Genomic DNA, 21484 nt, shown 5'->3' with positions numbered 1-21484 from the left:
TTCTGCAGAAAAGGACCCAGGGGTTACAGTGGACAAGAAGCTGGATATGAGTCAGTGTCCCCTTGTTGCCAAGAAGGCTAACAGCATTTTGGGCTGTATAAGTAGGGGCATTGCCAGCAGATCGAGGGACGTGATCGTTCCCCTCTCTTCGACATTGATGAGGCCTCATCTGGAGTACTGTGTCCAGTTTTGGGCCCCACACTACAAGAAGGATGTGGAAAAACTGGAAAGCATCCAGTGGAGGTCAACAAAAATGATTAGGGGACTGGAACACATGAGTTATGAGGAGAGGCTGAGGGAATTGGGATTGTTTCGTCTGCGGAAGAGAAGCATGAGGGGGGATTTGATAGTTGCTTTCAACTACCTGAAAGGAAGTTCCAAAGAGGATGGATTTAGACTGTTCTCAGTGGTAGCAGATGACAGAACAAGGAGTAATGGTGTCAAGTTGCAGTGGGGGAGGTTTAGGTTGGATATTAGGAAAAACTTTTTCACTGGGAGGGTGGTGAAGCACTGGAATGCATTACCTAGGGAGATGATACAATCGCCTTCCTTTGAGGTTTTTAAGGTTAGGTTTGACAAAGCCCAGGCTGGGATGATTTAGTTGGGGACTGGTCCTGCTTTGAGCCGGGGTTTGGACTAGATGACCTCCTGAGGTCCCTTCCAACCCGGATATTCTATGATATCTCCTACTGTTCCTCTGGAAGGATCCAGGGCAGTTGTGACCCTATCAAGGAGTGAGAGTGTGTGGATCCTGTGTGTTGCCCTCTCCTCATCACTGCTCTGGAAAGCCTGCATCAGTGTGAGGTCAATGAACATCTTCTCTGGCTAATAGGTCTTTGTGGAGAGTAATGGATTAACTTCCTCCTGCTGGTATAGTTGTGCCACTTGCATCAGTAAGCCAGAAGCAGCTGCCTGAGTACATGGGAACCTCTGGGTGTTTTTGAAACACCCATGGAGCAGCTAGCCCAATGATCATACCCCACTTGCACTGCTCAGTATACAAAGCACTCTGGTAACTTAGCCATGACTAACCCCAGCTCTAAAATTCTTCAAGGAATCAGCAATGAGCAGAGCCCCAGCTGGAATATGAAAGAAAGCCACACAGTGCCTGCAAAACCTTTGGAATGTCTAGCATCAGTCACTATGGACAGTGGAGTGACAAGTCTGTCCAGATTCTCTAGTTAAAGCGAACAGCGCATTGGATGTATTTAAAAGGCACATAAAATACAGAAGATGTGACATAGCCGACAGACCAGTTTCATTTGGAATACTCAATCCAGTTCATGTCCCTTTAAGATGTAAAAAAGTTTGTATAGGTACAGAAAAAGACAAAGAGATGGCTAGGACTTACAAGTGACAGAAGAGTGCAAAAACTATAATTATTTAGCCTTGAAAAGAAGATTAGAAGGGATCTGAGTTCCTTCTTTCAACCCGGTCTTAAAATTAAATTTCATCAAGTCCCTAATAGCTAGTGTGTGGTCAACCCTTGAAATTCCCTGCAACACAGGTTGGAAGCAAATACTGTAGCTGGAATTTTTCCAAAGGACAGGATAATATTATATCTAACAACATTAGAACTTAGTCAAACTAAGGTAAAGATAATCCTCGTCCATGCTTCAGTATATTAGCTAATCTTCAGCAGAGTCTGGAAGGAATACACGCATACTACTCCTGAAGGAAATCTATGCCACTGCACATACGCAGAATTTATGTCCCCCACATATTTATTTGCTTCCCCACAGAAAAATGACTTTCTGATGGGAAACCAAAAGGAAGCCACAAGAGTAGTCATGCAACCCTGACCAGCAGTATCTGTCGGGTGGCCAGGGGAGCTGGCAGAGAGGTAAATCACTGTGGGGCAGGGCACAGGACTGGGGAAGACCCCACTAGTGGCTCCTATCCTGTGCTGGGCTCAGCTGCTAGTCCCGGCTGGGCTGGGGAGAACAGGACTTCCTCTTCCCCTGCATGGCATCCGGGGCTGTGTCAGACACCCCCTCCAGATTTCTCCCCCAGCTGTAGAAAGTTCTGCAAATTTCCCTCCCCCATGCTTCCTGCACTCATCGCTCCTCAGCTACAGGGGAAAGGATTACTGTACAGGGAGCTGCTCCTCCATCTGCCCGACCCCTGTGCATCCAGACCCCCTCATACCCAGACCCTCCTGCTGAGACTCACCCACTCCCTCGCACCCAGAACCCCCAACAAACCCCACTCCACTGCACCCTGATGAGCCACCCGCCCCGGGAACCGCTCCGTACCGAGAGCCAACCAGTTGCACCTGGATCCCCAACCCACTGAGCCCCCAACACCCAGACATCCTTCCTGCTGAGCCCCAACTACCTTCACCTGGACCTTCTTGCAGAGCCCCATTGCCGCCAGAAACCACCACCGCCCCGCCCTGCCCACATCCCCTGTGTATCCAGATCCCCCCGTACCCCCCACTGAGGTGCCCGCATCCAGATTGCCTCACACAGAACCCTCTCAACCCACACCTGGATCCCTCCACACTAAGCCCCTTCACACTTGGATCATGCCTTGCTGGCCTGCCTGCCCATACCTGGTGCACTTGGCACAGAGGGGCAGGGCCCTGGGGTGTTTCTGGGGTAGGCCCGGTCCTTACACTGTGTCAGGGTTGGGTGCAGTCTTATTGCTGAATCCACGTCCCGGGGGGAAGCTGCACAGTGATCTCCCACCTCTGTGCAGCCAGTGGCCTGCGCTCCCCAATGCCATGCTGGAGTCTCCACATTTATTTGAGAAATAAAATTTGCAGAATTTTGCAGGTTTTTTTTGTGAAGAATGTACAAAATTGCAAGAGTGACGAGATGAAGACAATCTCCAGTTGCTCCACCAGTCATAAACCATTGCAGAAAAGTCAAGCTACCCAAGGAGATGGGCCAATAACTTGAGCTATTACAGCAAATCTTGAGTGAAATTCTGACCACTTGCATCAATGTAAGTTCTGCCACTGACTTTGGTATTGCCAGGATTTTATCCCTTCCTTCAGTTTGTCTTGAGATGGGCAGTTATTTACCAAACAATTTCCATCCACGATCCTGTGATAAACATGCAGGAATTATTCTCAGCTACCATGACATTTCCATGCACACAGTGCGGCAGAATCAGGACCTATGAAGTTTCTCTCTGGCCAAATGAGGTTTTGATTTATTTTTATTATTAATTATTATTAACTGCAAATTCTATCTGGAAGTTTTCCAGTATTTTTCTGGTTCTTTTCCTACTATGAAATATCAAATTATGGAGAGTTTTTTAAAAAAGGTAATGAGGTGAGAGGAGTTAGAGTTTAACTTTCTTATCACTCTTGCAAAGGACTTAATTATATCCAATAAAAATATGATTACATTTAAAAATAAAAGAACTAAATATAAAATAATAGTGTTCCACTAATTTTACTTTTCAAAATTAATGTTGCTGCACTTTCTATTTTTCTTCAGAGAAATGTCAGGCAGAAATATCAAACTATCCTCAGGGAAAAATCAAAGCATCTGAGACTTTAAAAGAATCCCAGGTTTAAATGAGTTAGTGCATTGGAATTCAGTTGGGAGCAGTGTATTTTGAGTAAGAATGTAATAGAGGGTTTTTTCATTATTAGATTATTCACCTATACATCAAACAGTGGGATCAGTATCTAGAATAGTTACAGCATTTGACCATTTGTAAGCAGGCTTCAGTGCAATCTATTCTTCATTACAGCCTTAACTAGACATTCTAACACATGGAGTAGTTAAAAATATAGAGTTGGAAGTTTACTAAAAGATTGTATAGCAAAAATTGGTAACAAGTTATTAGGAGGTAAAGTTTTCCAGTGGATGATGAGAATAAATCAAGAGACACAACATTCCTAGCTACATCACTGATTTACTGGGTGACATCACTTCATCTCTGTGCCTCAGTTTCTCTGTATGAGAAAATAAGGCTAATGATGCTTGCTCACTTTTGCAAATCATTTTGAAATCTATAGTTAAAAACACCTGAAGTTTTTTTGAATTTGTAGGTACATGTAAAAATGTTTAGGCTAAAATATGACTTTGTATTTTGGACACCATCTTTCATCTCAAAAAATGCAAGAAATTTTACAAAGTGTTCTTTTCTTGAAAAAAAGAAATAGAATACTATGAAAAAATGCCAGCAGCCCAGTGAGAACACCCAACTGAAACATACAATTAGGTAAGGAGCAGATTCCAGGATAAACTTTCTAAAGGGTTTTTTTTTTTTTTTTAAATTGAAAAGAGAGTGAACCTTATTGTATTATGAAGTCTTTGACAGTGTAAGCACCATCTTATCGTCAACTAGGATTTCCAAAAGAATGCACGCCCTATAATGAAGATTGTGTAAAAAATGGTGCACTTGTTCAAACAGTCAGGTAACTTATGCACATTTAGAGTCCTAAGCAGTACGTGTTTTAATCTGAAGTGTTAATGGAGGGGATAAAATCTGTGGGTTTTTTAAATTGTTTATTTAGAACCTGACTGTTCCCATTATAAGGTCTTATTTTTTCCTAAATTAACTATCTATATTACCATCTGACAGAAAAATAAGCTTCCTAGGGAAAGTCAAGTACCTGGGATTCACTAGCAACAGACTTCTCCACTGAGCACACGTGGATGCTAAACACCAAGTAAAGTGATTATGATCTTCTCAGTGTTATTCTTTAATATTTATGTTACGGTAGCAGCTTGAGGCTCAATCAGGATTAAGGCACAATGGTGCTTCGGGCAATACAAACACATGGACCCTGCCCTAGAGAGCTTACACAGCAAAAAAATCCAATTTTTTTTTTGTTTTACCATCAAGAGCAAACAAGCAGGTACTCAGTAAAACTTCTGAAAGGTTATAAGTATGCAATGCTGGGATCATCACCAACTGCCTTTAATACATGGAAGAAAAAAGGTTCATCTTAAATTTTAGCGTAACATAACATTACAAAATGTTCTTTCCCTCCTTTTTAAATGGAAACTAGAACAGGGTGACTCACTCACGTCTTTCATTTCATTTTTCATCTTTGTGTGATGAGGAGACTCCAATTTTTTTCGATCACGGTGGGAGGGAAGTTAAAACATGTAAGAGGTGAGACAGATTGCTTATTTGCACAGTATAGCGATGGTCATATAACCACCACCCTATACCAGAAACCTACTGATCGCTGTACTTACCTACATGCCTCCAGCTTCCATCCAGGACACATAGTATGATCCATTGCCTACAGCCAAACCCTAAGATCAACCACATTTGCTCCAACCCCTCAGACAAAGACAAAACACCTACAAGATCTTTATCAAGTATTCTTAAAACTACAATACTCACCTGGGGAAGTGAGGAAACAGACTGACAGAGTGAGACGGGTACCCAGAAGTCACCTACTACAGGACAGGCCCAACAAGGAAAACAACAGAACACCACTGGCCATCATTTACAGCCCTCAGCTAAAACCTCTCTAGCACATCAGCGATCTACAACCTATCCTGGGAAACGATCCCTCACTCTCACAGACCTTGAGAGGCAGTCCAGTCCTCGCTTACAGACAGTCCTCCCAGCCTGAAGCAAATACTCACCAGCAACTACACACCACAGCACAGCAACACTAACCCAGGAACCAATCCCTGTAACAAACCCCATTGCCTACTCTGTCCCCATATCTACTCTAGCAACACCATCAGAGGACCCAACCACGTGAGCCAAACCATCAGGGGCTCATTCACCTGCACATCTACTTATGTGATATATGCCATCATGTGCCAGAAATGCCCCTCTACCATGTACTTTGGCCAAACTGGACAGTCTCTACATAAAAGAATAAATGGACACAAATCAGACATCAGGAATGGTAACATACAAAAGCCAGTAGGAGAACACTTCTATCTCCCTGGACATTCTATAACAGATTTAAAAGTAGCCATCCTGCAAAGAAAAAACTTCAAAAACAGACTTCAAAGAGAAACTGCAGAGCTACAATTCATTTGCAAACTTAACACCATTAGTTTGGGCTTGAATAGGGACTGGGAGTGGCTAGCTCACTACAAAATGAATTTTCCCTCTCTTGGTATTGACACCTCCTCATCAATTATTGGGAGTGGACCACATCCACCCTGACTGAATTGTCAACACTGGTTCTCCACCTGTAAGGTAACTCCCCTTCTCTTCATGTGCCAGGATATTTATGCCTGCATCTGTAATTTTCCACTTCATGTTTCTGAAGAAGTGGATACCCACGAAAGCTTATGGCCCTACCTCTAAATGGTAGTTCTCTTCAACTTGCTCCTCTGGCAGATGAAAACTGTACAGTTTCATACCAGCAACGTTTGTGATTTCAAAAAACAAAGGAAATAACTGAAATAATTTAATATTTTCTTTTACACACAAGAGGAAAGAGACCTTGTTGCAACTAAGGCCATGATCCTGTAACTAGCTCTGTGTGAACAGGCTCCTGCAGTCTGCAGGATGAAGGCCTAATAGCTCAGTGCCACCTATCTTTTTTTTGGTCAGGGGAGTAAAGGAACATTACTGGGTCTCCTGCTTGCTGAAGTCTCTTCCAGCAAGAGCAATCACTTTATGCTTATGTCTGTTTAACAAAGATGAAGTTCTAAGATGTTTGGCATTAACTCAAAGAATGACGCTCCCTAAACATAATGCATTTTCAGGTGAAGCTTCTCACCTGGCAAGTTCTTTAATTAAGTTCGCAATGCGTCGCTTGTCCTCGGGACATAAATCCTTTAAAGAAGCACTCTTCACTCCTCCATTAGTGACCTGAAAAGTAAAATTTGCATTTTAAAATGCAATAGTTTATACAGAACAAGTATTTCTGAAGCTATTAAAAGCATTTCAGGATGTAATGGTTAGAAAATGATGCTAAAACTCAGACTGGAAATGCAGTGCCTATTTTTAACTTTAAGGGTAATTAACCATTGGAACAATTTACCACATTTTGTGGTGGATTCTTCTAAAAAAAAGACATGCTCTAATTCAACCACAAGTTACTGGGCTCAATTCAGGGTTTGCTCCGCAAAGTTCTCTGGCTCCCATTATGCAGGAGATTCAATTAGATAATCAAAATGGTCCCCTGTGGCCTACAAATCTAGGATTATATTTGTATTGTGATTGCACTCAAAGTGACTGATCAAAATCAGGAACTCATTGGGTGGCTATACACAGGAGTCAGAGAGAGCAACAGGAATGCAACATACAAGCAGTGATCAGGGTGATATCAGGATAGATATCTTGTTAGCTCCATTGTGTTTTGTTTATTTAGAAACACACACCAAACTGAGTTACCACCACTCCACTAGCCAGTGTTAATTCTTTTTTATTAGATTTAAAATCTACACTATACTCAACTGCTTCTCAATCGCTGCCAACCTTGCCCCACAAACAAGAATAATTTTTAAATCTAATCTGCCATGCTCTCATCTTCTTTCTGAGACAGTCCACTCCTATATTTCATCTAAATAAATGGATGCAATTGGTATCCATGTCCACCAGAGGGCATACACAGTTTATAGTTTAAAAGTCCATTCTTAGCATATCACTATTATTGTCATTGCATATAATTAGGCTTGGAAGGATTAGATTATGAACTGGTAAATGTTGATTTCACCATGCATATATAAATCAATGAAAAAATATTTCCACCGATGATCAAAATTTACAGATAGGCAAGGAAAACATCATTTGAGAACTTACAGTTTGATTTAAGGGTATCTACTTTGTATATTGACATGTGAGGTTGTCACTTTGTACTTTGACAATTATAAAACTAACTTTTTGATTCTCAACATCTGCTGTCATTAAATAATTAGTGTCTGACCTGTACATAATTTCCCACAACTGAATATTAAATTGTAAAAATCTAAATAAGTGCTTAAAGAGCGACACTATCCATCAAAATTATTTTTTTTAAAAAATTGAATTCTGCAAAGCCTGAATATAATTGTGGATATTTCCATGGGTTCTTCCACTGAACTCCAAGTTTGCCCTTACTTAGTAAAAGAACAACTTTATACAGCTAGTGATTGAGTTATCCAAGGCCTGTGCCAGGTACTCTCATACTACAGTGATGAGCTCACTATAAGAACCTATATGGAATAGAAAGCGATCCAAAGAAGAGGTGGAGATTGTATTATTTTTAATCCAAATTATTTACTCCGAGAATTTGGTAGTAATAAAATAGAAATCAAACTAAGTGGAAGTAATGGCAAATACTCAAGAATGTGTTTTCAGTGTGCTAGATCTTTACATACATGTAATAAAACCTGCAGGTTCCTATATGCTTGAGTAGAAGACTGGAGAGCTCTAAACCTTGATCATCATCAGATGATGTAGTCATATCATATAACCTAACATTCTTTCCATTCTACTAGTATCTCAGGAGGATGTTAAATAGCAGCTACTACAGTTAGACAATTTTAAACCAGCAGACCCAGAAAACTTGCATCTGAGAGTTTTTAAAAAGCTGCCTGAGGGAGCTTGCTGGACTGCTAATGTTGATTTTCAACAAGTCTTGGAGCACTGGGAAAGTTCCAGAAGACTGGAAGAAAGCTAATGTTGTGCCAATACACCTCTACCCCAATATAACGCGACCCGATATAACACGAATTTGGATAGAACGCGGTAAAGCAGCGCTCTGGGGACAGGGCGGGCTGCGCAATCCTGTGGATCAAAGCAAGTTCGATATAACGTGGTTTCACCAATAACGCGGTAAGATTTTTTGGCTCCCGAGGACAGTGTTATATCTGGGCAGAGGTGTATTTAAAAAGGGTAAATGGGATGATCTGGAAAATTATAGGTCTGTTAGTCTGACATCGATCCCAGAAGGATAATGGATGGCTGAAACACGACTCAATTAATAAATAACTAGAGGGTAATATAATTAATGCCAATCAACATTGGTTTATTTTGAGAAAAGACCTAAATTGACCTTGATTTTTTTTATGAGATTACAAATTTGGTTAATAAAGGTAATAGAGTTAATGTAATATATCTGGACTTCTGTAAGGCATGATATTTTGACTGAAAACCAAAAAGGTATAAAAATAACATGGCACACATGGTCTCAAAATGTAACTGTAAACAGGGAATCACCATTGAATGGGTGAGTTTCTAATGTTATCCCACAGGAATTGGTTCTTGGGCTTTATGCTATTTAACATTTTTATTAATGACCTGGAAGAAAACAAAATCATCACTGATAAAGTCTTCAGATGACACAAACGTTGGAGAAGTGGTAAATAATGGAGAACAGATCACTGATTCAGAACGATCTGGAATGCTTGGTAAACTGGGCAAAAGCAAAGAACATGCATTTTAATAAGGCTAAATGTATAATCTGGGAACAAAGAACGTGGACAATACGTACAAGATGGGGAACTTTATCCTGGGAAGAAGCTAATCTGAAAAAGATTTGGGGCTCATGGTAGATAACCAGCTGAACATGAGCTCCCCGTGTGACTGTGTGGCCAAAGGGACTAACATGGGAATTCTAGAGTAGGAGTACAGAGGTGGTTTGACCTCTGTATTTGGCACTGGTGTGACCACTGCTTTGTCTAGTTCTGGGGCACACAATTCAGGAAGAACGTGGATAAATTAGAGAGGGTTCAGAGAAGAGCCACGAGAATTATTCAAGGATTAGAAAACATGCTTTATAGTGACAGACTCAAGGAGCTCAATTAATTTTAGTTAAAGAGAAGGTTAATGGTTGAGTTGATTTCAGACTATAAGTACCTACATGGGGGGAAAATATTTAATAATAGGATCTCCAATCTAAGAGAGAAAGGTATAAAACAATCCAATGGCTGGAAGTTGAAACTAGACAAAATTCAGACTGGAAAGAAGGCATGTATTTTTGACAACACTATTCAACCATTGGAACGATTTACCAAGGGTCTGTGTTCCCTCTACGCTGCGAGGTCGCATGGCCTCCCAGAATTGAATCAAGTGCCACGCATTTCATTAGCAGAGCCGCACACATCCAGCAGCACGTGTTCAGGTGTCCCGCCCCGTGCTACTCTGCAGCCACGTTGCTCCTGCCCTCTGCCTTGGAGCCTTTGGTCAGCTGCTCCTGGGACCCTCCCGCTTGCTGTGCGGAACAGGGACAGACAGGGGCGCTGATATCATGGTGTCCCCCTCCCCCCACCCATGTACCCCATCTCTGCAGAGCAGGGGACGGGGGCCAGGGTTCAGGAGCAGGAGAGCTGCTGCGGCCTGAAGGAGCCTTCTGGTGAGTAAGTGCCTTAAAGAGGCAGCACACGGTCTCCCCAGCAGCTAGCTCGCTAGCTAGCTCTCTCTCTCACTCACCTACCTCCCAACATATACTTGTGTTGTTGTTGTTACTTCTTGGTACTTCCTGCAATGCATATATATTCTCTGTAATTTTATTCTTTCAAAGTGCTGTTATTTTAGTTTCTAGACTGGTCTATGCCTTTCATAAATTTAATTCTTTGAACAGTGAGTTCTAAAATGCCTAGCCCGTCCTACCTGAAGTAATTATCCCTGTGGTAATTTTTTAAAAATATATATTATGGTTTTTTCTTTCTACTGGTGGCGCACATGACCTCGATATTGGTGCACATAGCAAAATTCATTCCACACATGGATAGAAAAAATTAGAGAGAACATTGCCGAGTGTCATGGTGGATTCCCCATCACTGACTATTTTAAATCAAGATTGGATGTTTTTGCTAAAAAGATCTGGTCTCATTTAAAAGGAATCATTCTGGACAAGATCTATGGCCTGTGCAATACAGGTCAGGCCAGATGATCACAGTGGTCCTTTCTGGCCTTGAAATCTATACATCTGTGAATTATGGGTGTTACTAAGTGTACATCGTACTTAATAGTCCCACCCTCAAAGACCTCACAATTAAACTGGGGCAAATTTACTACAAAGTACAAGACAGAATAAGTGTTGAAAGTATGAAGCAAACAACAACAAGTTTAACCTTCCCGGACAGTGAATGCTTCTCTGTCTCCTTGTTAGCAGTAATGGGAGTTGAGTGTACACACCAAGGAGAAAACATGCCCTTCAATCTTGAGATTGTTTCAAACCAGTGTTCAAAATCTAATAATACAATTACTGTAAGTAACCTAATAGAAAGACAGGCGATGTTCTTATGCAGAGTTATGTTATTCCACACCCTAAGCTCTAAAATGACCCTCATTCATAGCCTTTTAATTTTTATTTAAATTAAATACATTTCCTTTGTTAAAACTTTGAGTTTCAGGCTGCAGGTTCCTTTGATCTGACTACCCCACAGTAAGGTTGGCGGGAGTCTCCCAGAATCAGGCTCTAACGCCCAGAGGCTACTGAAGCCAAACCAGAAGACTTTAGGCGCTAAAAGTCCGGCGGGGCTTAGGCAGGCTCCCTACTTATCCTGGCTCCGCACCGCTCCCGGAAGCAGCCAGCACATCCCTGCAACCCCTGGGGAGGGGGCAGAGGGTCTCCATGCGCTGCCCCCGACCTGAGTGCAAACTCCGCAGCGCCCAATGGCTAGGAACTGCGGCCAATGGGAGCTGCGGGGGCGGTGCCTGTGGGCAGGGGCAGCACGCAAAGACCCCCTGATCAACCCCGCCGAGGAGCTGCTGCCAGAGGGATGGGCTGTCGCTTTTGGGAGCCACCTGAGGTAAGCCCCACCCGACTGGAGCCCGCACCCCTCACTCCCTCCTGCACCCCAACCCCCTGCCCCAGCCCAGAGCCCGCACCCAAACTCCCTCCAAGAGCTTGCACCCTGCACCCCAACTCCCTGCCTCAGCCTGGTGGAAGTGAGGGAGGGTGAGGGAGAGCGAGCGACAGAGGGAGGGGGGATACAGTGAGCAGTGGGTGGGGTCTCAGAGAAGGGGCGGGGTAGAGATGTGGCCTTGGGGAAGGGGCAGGGCAGGGTGTTTGGATTTGTGTGATTAGACAATTGGCAACCCTACTCCACAGCGTGGCACAGACCATGAAGGCATCCCCCAAGCCCACGTAAACTGCACTGCTTGCAGTGACACAGGTGGATTTAGGGGATGAAGAAGGAGCCAGACAAGCTTGTCTTTGCACATTCATAGTCCACACCTCAGATTTGTACGTCAACACACATCAAGGTCCAGAATTCTTAACAGTATAACTACCTTTTAAAAAAAGAATGAGAAGGCCATTGTCTCCACACACAAATGAAAATACAGGGCAAGTTCTACCCAGGTTTACATCTTGTCCAACTCTATTGAATCAGTCAGGGCAAAACATGGCCTTAGGCTAGTATTTTGCATTTATACAGCATCTTTCATCCCCCAAAATCCCAAAGTCCTTCATAAAAATATGCCCATACACCATCATATTTGCTATGAATACCTAGATCTGCTATGAATACTCAGATATGTGAATTATGAAAGATCAAGTCACCTCTGCTAGGATTCATATTAGAGGGGAACACAATTCATTTTTTTCAATGCAGTGTTCTGGCATCTCACCTCTGACTACCAATAACTGAAATATATCAAAGTAAAGGGGTCAGTTCTTCCTTCGATACTTAATACCTCTGACGCAATGGGCAGTGGCCATCGTGACTCTAGGAGCAAAGAAACCTTGCAAAACTTCACCTGACTGTAGCAAGTAAAATATCATGAGACTTCTTTTTCCTTTATCATGGAAAGGATAAGCCTGAATTGTTACGTCTCCATAAGGATTCTCCAAGGCAAGACAACAAGAGAGCCCACTGCAAAAAGATTATGACCTAGTTTCCATCCCTCTTTATTATTATTATTATTTATATAGTGGGAACAGCTAGGAGGGTCAAGGGGGGGGGGGTCAAGGCCGATCAGCGCTGCAAGCTGTATAACACAACAAAAAGACAATCCCACCCCAAACAATTCACAATCTAAGCATAAGATGAAAGAAACACAAGGTGAGACTTATGGACAATACAAGAAGCAATGGTCACAGCACAGCAGCTGCCTAACTGTTGTCAAGCATTCTGTAGAAACACAGCAGGGGAGAGTTTTAAGGAGGGATTTGAAGAACAAGCTCACCTTGTGTGTGTTTATCGAGAGCAGCTTCCATGTATAAGGGGAAGCACGGGAGAAAGCACCGAAGTGCTTGTTGGAAAACTGGGCAGTCAAGACTGGCATCACTGGCAGAGCGCAGGCAGGAGTTAAAAGCTCAAATGCATATAAGTAGTGATAAGTAGGGTGGGGATAGGCCATGAAGGGCCTTAAAGGTAAAACAAGTAGTTATTATTAAGGCTACGATTTAGTCATGGCAGTCACGGATTCTGTGACTTTGCTGAACCTCCGTGACTTCTAGGGCTTCAGGAGGAGGCGGCAGGACTGTGTCCTACAACGGGGCTAGCTGGAACAAGGACCCTGCAGCCCCAGCCCCGCGTCTTCCTCTGGGGGCCACAGCCAGGCTGGGGGCTGCAGCCCGGGCCATGCACCCAGCCCTGCGGCGTCCCATGGGCAGTAGATGGGGCCACACGCCAAAGCCCCGCAGCGTCCTGGGTTTGGCTGGGCTGCCCCCCCTGCGGCTTCCCAGGACAATGTATGTATGCGTCACCCCTGCTTGCAGTAGCTGGGGCTTGGCAGGGACTTCAGCTGGGCCAGCTCTGCATGTCCCCCATGGCTGTGCCCGCTGCTGCAGCCACTGGAGTCGGGGCTATGCTCCTTGCCATGGTGGGGGGCTCAGCCTATCAGTCCCTCCCCCCCATGGGACTCCACTTCTTCCCCCTATCTAGCCCTGTCCCCGGTTATTTTTAGTAAAGTAACCAACAGGTCACAGGCTCTGTGAATTTTTGTTTATTGCCTGTGACCTGTTCATGACTTTTACTAAAAATAACAATGAAAAATTTTTAGCCTTAGTTATCATTTGATGTGGAAAAGACTGAGCCAGTAGAGGGATGCAAAGGGGGAGGGGGAATGTGGTTGAAGCAGTGAGCCAGCAAAATAATCTCTGCAATTCCATTTTGAATGGACATAAGTGGGGCAAGATGGCATTTATTAAGGACACAGGAGGAGGGGGATGTAGTAGTCAAAATACAAGACAATGAAGGCCTAGATGAGAGCTTAACTGTGAGGTAGTAGGAATGCAGGATCTTAAAGATATTGTGCAGAAAGAAATGACAAGATTTAGACAAAGTATAATGGCTAGATCCCAGATCTAAGTGACAGGGAGGATGGTAGTGACTGATAAAGGAGGCATTAAATAAAATATTACTATCAATGTTCCACAGGTGAACACATCTCACCATAGAGTTCTGAATGGTGAAGTCTATTAGACTATGGGATAGTCTCACAAGGGAAGTCCCACTGCTTTGGAACTTGTCTTGCAATATACTGTAGGGAACAATCTTCTATTGGTAGGAGAATAATGTAGGTGACCTAGTAGGTCTTTAAACTTTTCTTATTTCCTATTTTAAATTAAAGATACTGTTTGAGAAGTGAAACCAACTGACTAGATTGGATCACTATTTCCTCTCTTGTCTTCTGGGTGCTTTATAGCTTATTTCATAGCTAACCAAAGATTTACTGTACATAGAACTGTATGGGAATAACAATACATGTTGAACACAGTCCAACTTGCACTCTATTCATATCATATATTTGCCCTGTCTTTAGACTGCAGGCCCCTCTAGGAAGAGGCTTCATTTCTATTGCTGCCTGCTAGCCATCATGCAAGTTTGCAATGGTGTAAAAGTCAGTGATAAGTAATGATTATCTACAACTTTTTCTACTATTTGTCTGAACGCTTCAGAATAAGAAAAGTTCATGCTTGCTGACCTGCTGCCCTGTTGGGTCTCCTGTGCTTTTAAAGGAATCCATGGAAACAGAAGGAGCAGCTCCAGTGACCTTCAGCTTAGCTTCGCTTTTTCGACCCTTGACCACATGTCTTGTTCTTAAATTTCCTTCTGCAGAAATTCCTATAGAAGGAAAACAGACATTGAGAGGAGATACTTAGTTTGCTCTTACAAGCTCCCCACACAAAATATTTAGATGAATACGGAATGAGCCTAAAGAGATGGATAGCACTAGCTGAAGCCTATCACACACTTCAAAATAAACTCTGCAAATGCTCCCAAAATAACCTATGGACTTGGACACACCTACTAGTTCTGTCCTATAACTGCACAAACCAAAGCATAAACCAAAGGACCTTCTGTAATAACACCGTAAATAAGGACTAATTAGGCATCATAAATAAGGCTAATGTCACCACCGCTCACGTGACATTTTGATGTTTCACATTTTACAGATACTTCGGCTTGGAAGGATTCGATTTTTTAAATTGGTAAATGTCAATTTCACCATACACACACACAAAAAACGAAAAAATAGTTCCATTGACAATAATCAAAACATACAGAGAGGTTAAGTAAAAATAAATGCTGCTTGAAAACTCAGAGTTTGATTTAAGGTATTTACTTCCTATATTTTGACATGTGATGTTGACTATTTGTGTTTTAACAATTATAAAACTAACTTTTCGAATCTCAGCATCTGTCATTAACTAGTGTCTGACCCCTCCATAATTACTCACAACTCTGAAAATTTAAAAATCAATAAAAATCTAAAACTGCTTAAAAATAAACATTGATATTATCCATCTAAAATTATTTTTAAAAAAAATGAATTCTGCCAAGCCAACATATATACTGTTGCTGTATATTTTTGCCCAAGATTAAGGCTGTTTGTTCCTCATGTCAAACTTATGGGTAACCACAATACCTGGCTCTTATCTGGGAGCTTTTCATCAGCACATCTTAAAATGCTTCACAATCTTTAACGTATTTATCCTCACAACACCCTTGAGAGGTAGGGAAGTGCCATTAACCACACCTGAAAGATGGAGAACCAAGGCACAGAGAGGCTAAATGACTTGCCCAGGGCCACAAAGGAAATCTGTAGCAGAACAAGGAACTGAACCCAGGCCTCCAAAGTCCTAGGCTAGCACCCTGATTACTGTGTGAACACTACAGAGATTTTGTAAAAAAATCTCTCACCACTGCTAACATTAGTTCATCTCCACTGCCAATGACTATGTAGTAAGCTCTGACCATTCCAACGAAGACAAGGTCTTCAGAGCCTGAAGAACCAAATTTTTATCACTGTTTAGAGGTACCAGGAAGTTTTAATATTTCTCACTTAAATTAGCAAACTTGGTACATTTATTTTTTGTATGGAGATTTCAAAAGTGAATCAGTAATTAAAAAGAGAAAACTTGTTTAGAAGCTTTCCCATCCCCCTCTCACATCCCACTCCTCACCCCCATTTAGAGCGGACAGAGTTCCTAAAGTTGTCTGATATTTTTTGGTTTGCATTATGAACTATTTCCACTGTAAATCCAGAAAGTTATCCTAAATCATAAACTTTCCTTTCCACATCATAGACTGTTAGGTCCCGTCACCACCTGGGCTTGAACCATACTAGCTACAATCACATTCAGCCATGTTTTATCTCAGCCGTAGCATAGGCCCTCTACCTTGCATAATTAGGGTTTTATTAAAAAAAAAAGTCAACCTAGATCACATGGTTTCTCAATGCAGTTTGCAGCCCAATTCTGTAAACACACACCTACCTCACTCATGTTATGTGTTACAGCATATTTTTTAGGATCAGGCAAGGACACAACCTTGTTATACTTGTTTTAAGGCTCTGTGTTTGAAAACAGTTAATATTATTATAAATTCTGGGACAATTAATACTGTCATCTAAACTAAATGTAGAACAGTTCCATCTTTTAATATAGACTGGATCTATCTGCATTTAATTTATCTTGCCCCAAACCTCGCTATGAGATGTTCAAGCATTTAGAGATGTTCACTTTTTTAACAGGGACACAATTAAGATTCAGCCTACACCACAGATTAGACAGAACTGTGCTGTATGGCTACATCGGAATGGGTCCCTAAAACAATTAATCTTCCACTGTATACTTTTATAATCAGTGAGCCATAGATCCTCTACTATAATCCTTTATGTCCCAACACAAGCAGGCTCTACAGTCTCATGTGCAACTGAAAAATACAAAACTGAAAAATCACGGCAATGTTTCACTGGACGAAGTGTCATTTACAACTATTAGGAAATCATACCTGGCACATACACCATCGGCTGTTCTTCATCAGAAACTGTATGCAATTTCATTAAAGGAAAACAAATCAAAGAGAAAAAGTCCAAGCTGAGATCTACAAAAAGAAATATGAAAATGCACCTTTAAATCTGTGATTTGCAAAAAAGATTGTTGACCTGGTGCCATTTATGGTTCTCCACCATTTAGAAAGCATCTAATGCATGACAAACTTGACCAGAACAAAACACGAACACAGACTTCAAAAGAAGACACATACTAACATATGCACTCTGTATGTACAGTATTCAGAGTAGCAGCCGTGTTAGTCTGTATCCGTAAAAAGAAAAGGAGTACTTGTGGCACCTTAGAGACTAAAATTTATTAGAGCATAAGATTTCGTGAGCTACAGCTCACCTCATCGGATGCATACCGATGAAGTGAGCTGTAGCTCACAAAAGCTTATGCTCCAACAAATTTGTTAGTCTCTAAGGCGCCACAAGTACTCCTTTGCTTTGTATGTACAGTACTAGCTTTCATCTAAAGATCATCTCAGAGGTCATCTTTACAAAAGATTCACGGGACCAGCCCCAGTTGCAACTCCAAGTATTAAGGTAATAAAGCAACACAATATTTATTTGAATTAGACTAAGTTAACATTATATAAGGAATCTCTTGGGAACAGACAGGGAAGGCAAATTGCTGAGACTTATGTATATAGTCACACTGACACTGAACCACATACCACAACAGACTACACAGTGCACAAGGTACATGATTAAGACCATTAGGCTAAAAGGAAACAAAGATTTAAAAGGAAGTTGGTCATTTTCAGCTGATCTTTCCTCAAAGGACAGATGAAAGTTAACCATCTGGGGACTTTTCATGTATTTGTTGAGGCAGATCAAGATTTGGTTTCAAGCAGTTATTTGTGAAGAAAGCTATTTCAGAAATGTTCAAATAACTGGTTGTCACAATCATAAATACAATTTACTATATCTAGCCCTCTAAAAGCACCTGGCACTGGGCAACATATTATTTATATTACAATAGTGCCTACAGGGCCAAAACCCCTGCCCCGCATAAATTAGTCTAAAGATAAGAGCACAAAAAACAGCATAATCCAGAGCAGGGTGTGGCCTTTAGAGTCTCTTCTTTAAAGAGACAGTATGCAGTTTTCTTTTAGCTGTGTCAGTTCCAGGATATTAGAGAGACAAGGTGGGTGAGGTAACAGCTTTCTTTGGACCAATTTCTACTGGTGAGAGACACAAGCTTTTGAGTTTACACAGCACTCTTCTTCAGGTCACATATAAGCTCTGTGTGAACTCGAAAACTTGTCTTTCTCACCAACAGAAGTTGGACCAATAAAAGACACTACCACACCCACCTTGTCTCTTTAAAGAGACAGTGTCAGTAAGCAGAGGTAAAGATGTTTGTTTGCAGCATAAATTATTAACCCTATCTTTGATTGAAAGAATTGCAGGAGTCCAACTTGTGTCACTATTTATGATGTTTATTTTTCGCATTTCTCTGGTCATGGACAATGAAACTCAATTATGTTCCTCAATTGTCTCACTTTCATATTCTTTGGCTACAATGTTTGGGTCTCATATACTGCAGGGCAAAGTTTACAAACAATCGTTCTCATTCCCAGACCTGAGGAAGAGCTCTGTGTACCTTGAAAGCTTGTCTCTCTCATCAACAGAAGTTGGCCCAATAAATGATGTTACCTCACCCACCTTGTCTCTCTAATATCCCGTGACCAACACAGCTACAACACCACCGCATAAACTCTGCCCAGATAAGCAGTAACACTGGCAACTTGCTGAGAGCTGTGTAAAACGGAGGCAATTGCATATGCTGAATGCAGTGGCCCGCAGGGGAGACATGAAGTCGCTATCCTTATGTACCATCTTGATCCAAGAAGCCACTGCTGGGATCAAGATACCCACTGGACAACTTTTTCCTCACCATACACAGCTTAGACTAAAATAACAATGTCATGGCAGCAACCAACATTTCTATAAAGCAGCAGTGCTGTGGCACTAGGTATGGTGCATGAGCCAGCAAAACCACCTCCAAGGGCCATTCACTGTATTACAGCGAAGGAGCACCCTTCCAAGCTAAGACACCTCTCAGTCTGTGTGTTCCCTACCAATGTCCCCAGAACAGTTCAGATGAACTCCCACTGAGATAACGCACAACTATGTACATATATGCCAACCCCCACTGCCACAATTGGCTGAGATTCTCCTCCAACTCCATCCATACATATGACAGGCTGGCACAGGACACTCTTCCCAGCACAGGCTGATCCCTATATTTCCTCCCCATGAGATGAAACAACCCCAGGGTCTTTACACACAAACACACACAATACGTGTACACCTCCCCATGTGCTGAGGGCCCTCAGCCTCTATGTCTCCTTTCTTAGGTACTTATATGGCCCTCATCACCATAGTAGCTAAGCCTCTCACAATCTCTAGTTTCAGAGTAACAGCCGTGTTAGTCTGTATTCGCAAAAAGAAAAGGAGTACTTGGTACTAAGGTGCCACAAGTACTCCTTTTCTTTTCACAATCTCTAGTGTATTTATCCTCACACACACACATACCCACCCAGCCACCAGTGTTATCCCCATTTTACCAAGGATGTTTGTGGCAGAGCAGGGAATTGAACCCAGGTCTCCCACAAGCTAACACCCAAACCACCGGACCATCCTACAGGTTGAGCCGCGAGCCCCCATGTCTCCTACAGGCTCAGCGTCCCCGGCCCCCCCGTCTCCCAACGCCCCTGTCTCCTACAGGCTCAGCGTCCCCGTCCCCCCCGTCCCCCAACGCCCCTGTCTCCTACAGGCTCAGCGTCCCCGTCTCCCAACGCCCCTGTCTCCTACAGGCTCAGCGTCCCGTCCCCCCCGTCCCCCAACGCCCCTGTCTCCTACAGGCTCAGCGTCCCCGTCCCCCCCGTCCCCCAACGCCCCTGTCTCCTACAGGCTCAGCGTCCCCATCTCCCAACGCCCCTGTCTCCTACAGGCTCAGCGTCCCCGTCCCCCAACGCCCCTGTCTCCTACAGGCTCAGCGTCCCCCCCCCCCTCCCAACGCCCCTGTCTCCTACAGGCTCAGCGTCCCCGTCCCCCCCGTCTCCCAACGCCCCTGTCTCCTCCAGGCTCAGCGTCCCCTCCCCCCGTCTCCCAACGCCCCTGTCTCCTACAGGCTCAGCGTCCGTCCCCCCCCGTCTCCCAACGCCCCTGTCTCCTCCAGGCTCAGCGTCCCCTCCCCCCGTCTCCCAACGCCCCTGTCTCCTACAGGCTCAGCGTCCCCGTCCCCCCCGTCTCCCAACGCCCCTGTCTCCTACAGGCTCAGCGTCCCGTCCCCCCCCCCGCCTCCCAACGCCCCTGTCTCCTACAGGCTCAGCGTCCCCCCCCCCCCCGCCTCCCAACGCCCCTGTCTCCTACAGGCTCAGCGTCCCCGTCCCCCCCGCCTCCCAACGCCCCTGTCTCCTACAGGCTCAGCGTCCCCGTCCCCCCCGCCTCCCAACGCCCCTGTCTCCTACAGGCTCAGCGTCCCCGTCCCCCCCGCCTCCCAACGTCCCTGTCTCCTACAGGCTCAGCGTCCCCGTCCCCCCCGCCTCCCAACGCCCCTGTCTCCTACAGGCTCAGCGTCCCCGTCCCCCCCGCCTCCCAACGCCCCTGTCTCCTACAGGCTCAGCGTCCCCGTCCCCCCCGCCTCCCAACGCCCCTGTCTCCTACAGGCTCAGCGTCCCCGTCCCCCCCGTCTCCCAACGCCCCTGTCTCCTACAGGCTCAGCGTCCCCGTCCCCCCCGCCTCCCCACGCCCCTGTCTCCTACAGGCTCAGCGTCCCCCCCTCCCCGTCTCCCAACGCCCCTGTCTCCTACAGGCTCAGCGTGTCCCCCCCCCGTCTCCCAACGCCCCTGTCTCCTACAGGCTCAGCGTGTCCCCCCCCGTCTCCCAACGCCCCTGTCTCCTACAGGCTCAGCGTCCCCTCCCCCCGTCTCCCAACGCCCCTGTCTCCTACAGGCTCAGCGTCCCCGTCCCCCCCGTCTCCCCACGCCCCTGTCTCCTACAGGCTCAGCCTCGCCCGGCCTCTGCTCTGCCCCCACGGCCCAGCCCCCGCCCGCTGCCGCCTAAGCGCTCCGCGAAGGATACTGTCCCTGCTCCAGTAAATGACTCCTCCGACCCCAGCACCCACATCCGCCATCTTGAAACAACCGCCACTCCCAGAGTACCCCCGCCGGCCCCCGGCGCTCGCAGCCCATTGGCTCCCCGACCCCAGCTTGGTCCTGCTACCGCCGAGAGAAGCCAAGGCACGGGCGAGTCTGTGCGCTTACCCGGAAGAGCGGTGCATTCTGGGAGCTGTATTTCTCCCTACGTTCTGGCCCAGGGAAAGCGGTCCTCAGCGAACTCCAAATCCCGGGAGGCACCGCTCCCA

The 21484-nt window shown here is 44.5% G+C and overlaps 1 protein-coding gene across 2 annotated transcripts in view; it reads right to left on the bottom strand.

Moving 5' to 3' along the window:
• KIAA1328 overlaps window positions 1-21310 on the bottom strand; it is a 268352-nt gene extending 247042 nt beyond the window's left edge. The window contains exons 1-4 of one of the 2 annotated variants that reach the window (XM_084628573.1): window positions 21202-21310; window positions 17064-17099; window positions 14752-14891; window positions 6668-6759 (exon numbers count right to left, since the gene is read on the bottom strand). In XM_084628573.1, coding sequence (XP_084484699.1) covers window positions 6668-6759; window positions 14752-14891; window positions 17064-17099; window positions 21202-21253 — 320 coding nt within the window. In that variant the 5' untranslated portion in view covers window positions 21254-21310. The remainder of the gene's footprint in view (window positions 1-6667; window positions 6760-14751; window positions 14892-17063; window positions 17100-21201) is intronic. The other variant, XM_084628572.1, reaches the window with a different exon arrangement.
• Window positions 21311-21484: the final 174 nt, after the last annotated feature.

Source organism: Lepidochelys olivacea (genome assembly GCF_965140295.1).
Source record: "Lepidochelys olivacea isolate rLepOli2 genome assembly, chromosome: 5".
NCBI lineage: Eukaryota > Metazoa > Chordata > Testudines > Cheloniidae > Lepidochelys > Lepidochelys olivacea.
Note: the sequence above shows the minus strand (reverse complement) of the source record. Positions and strands in the feature narration are given on the sequence as shown.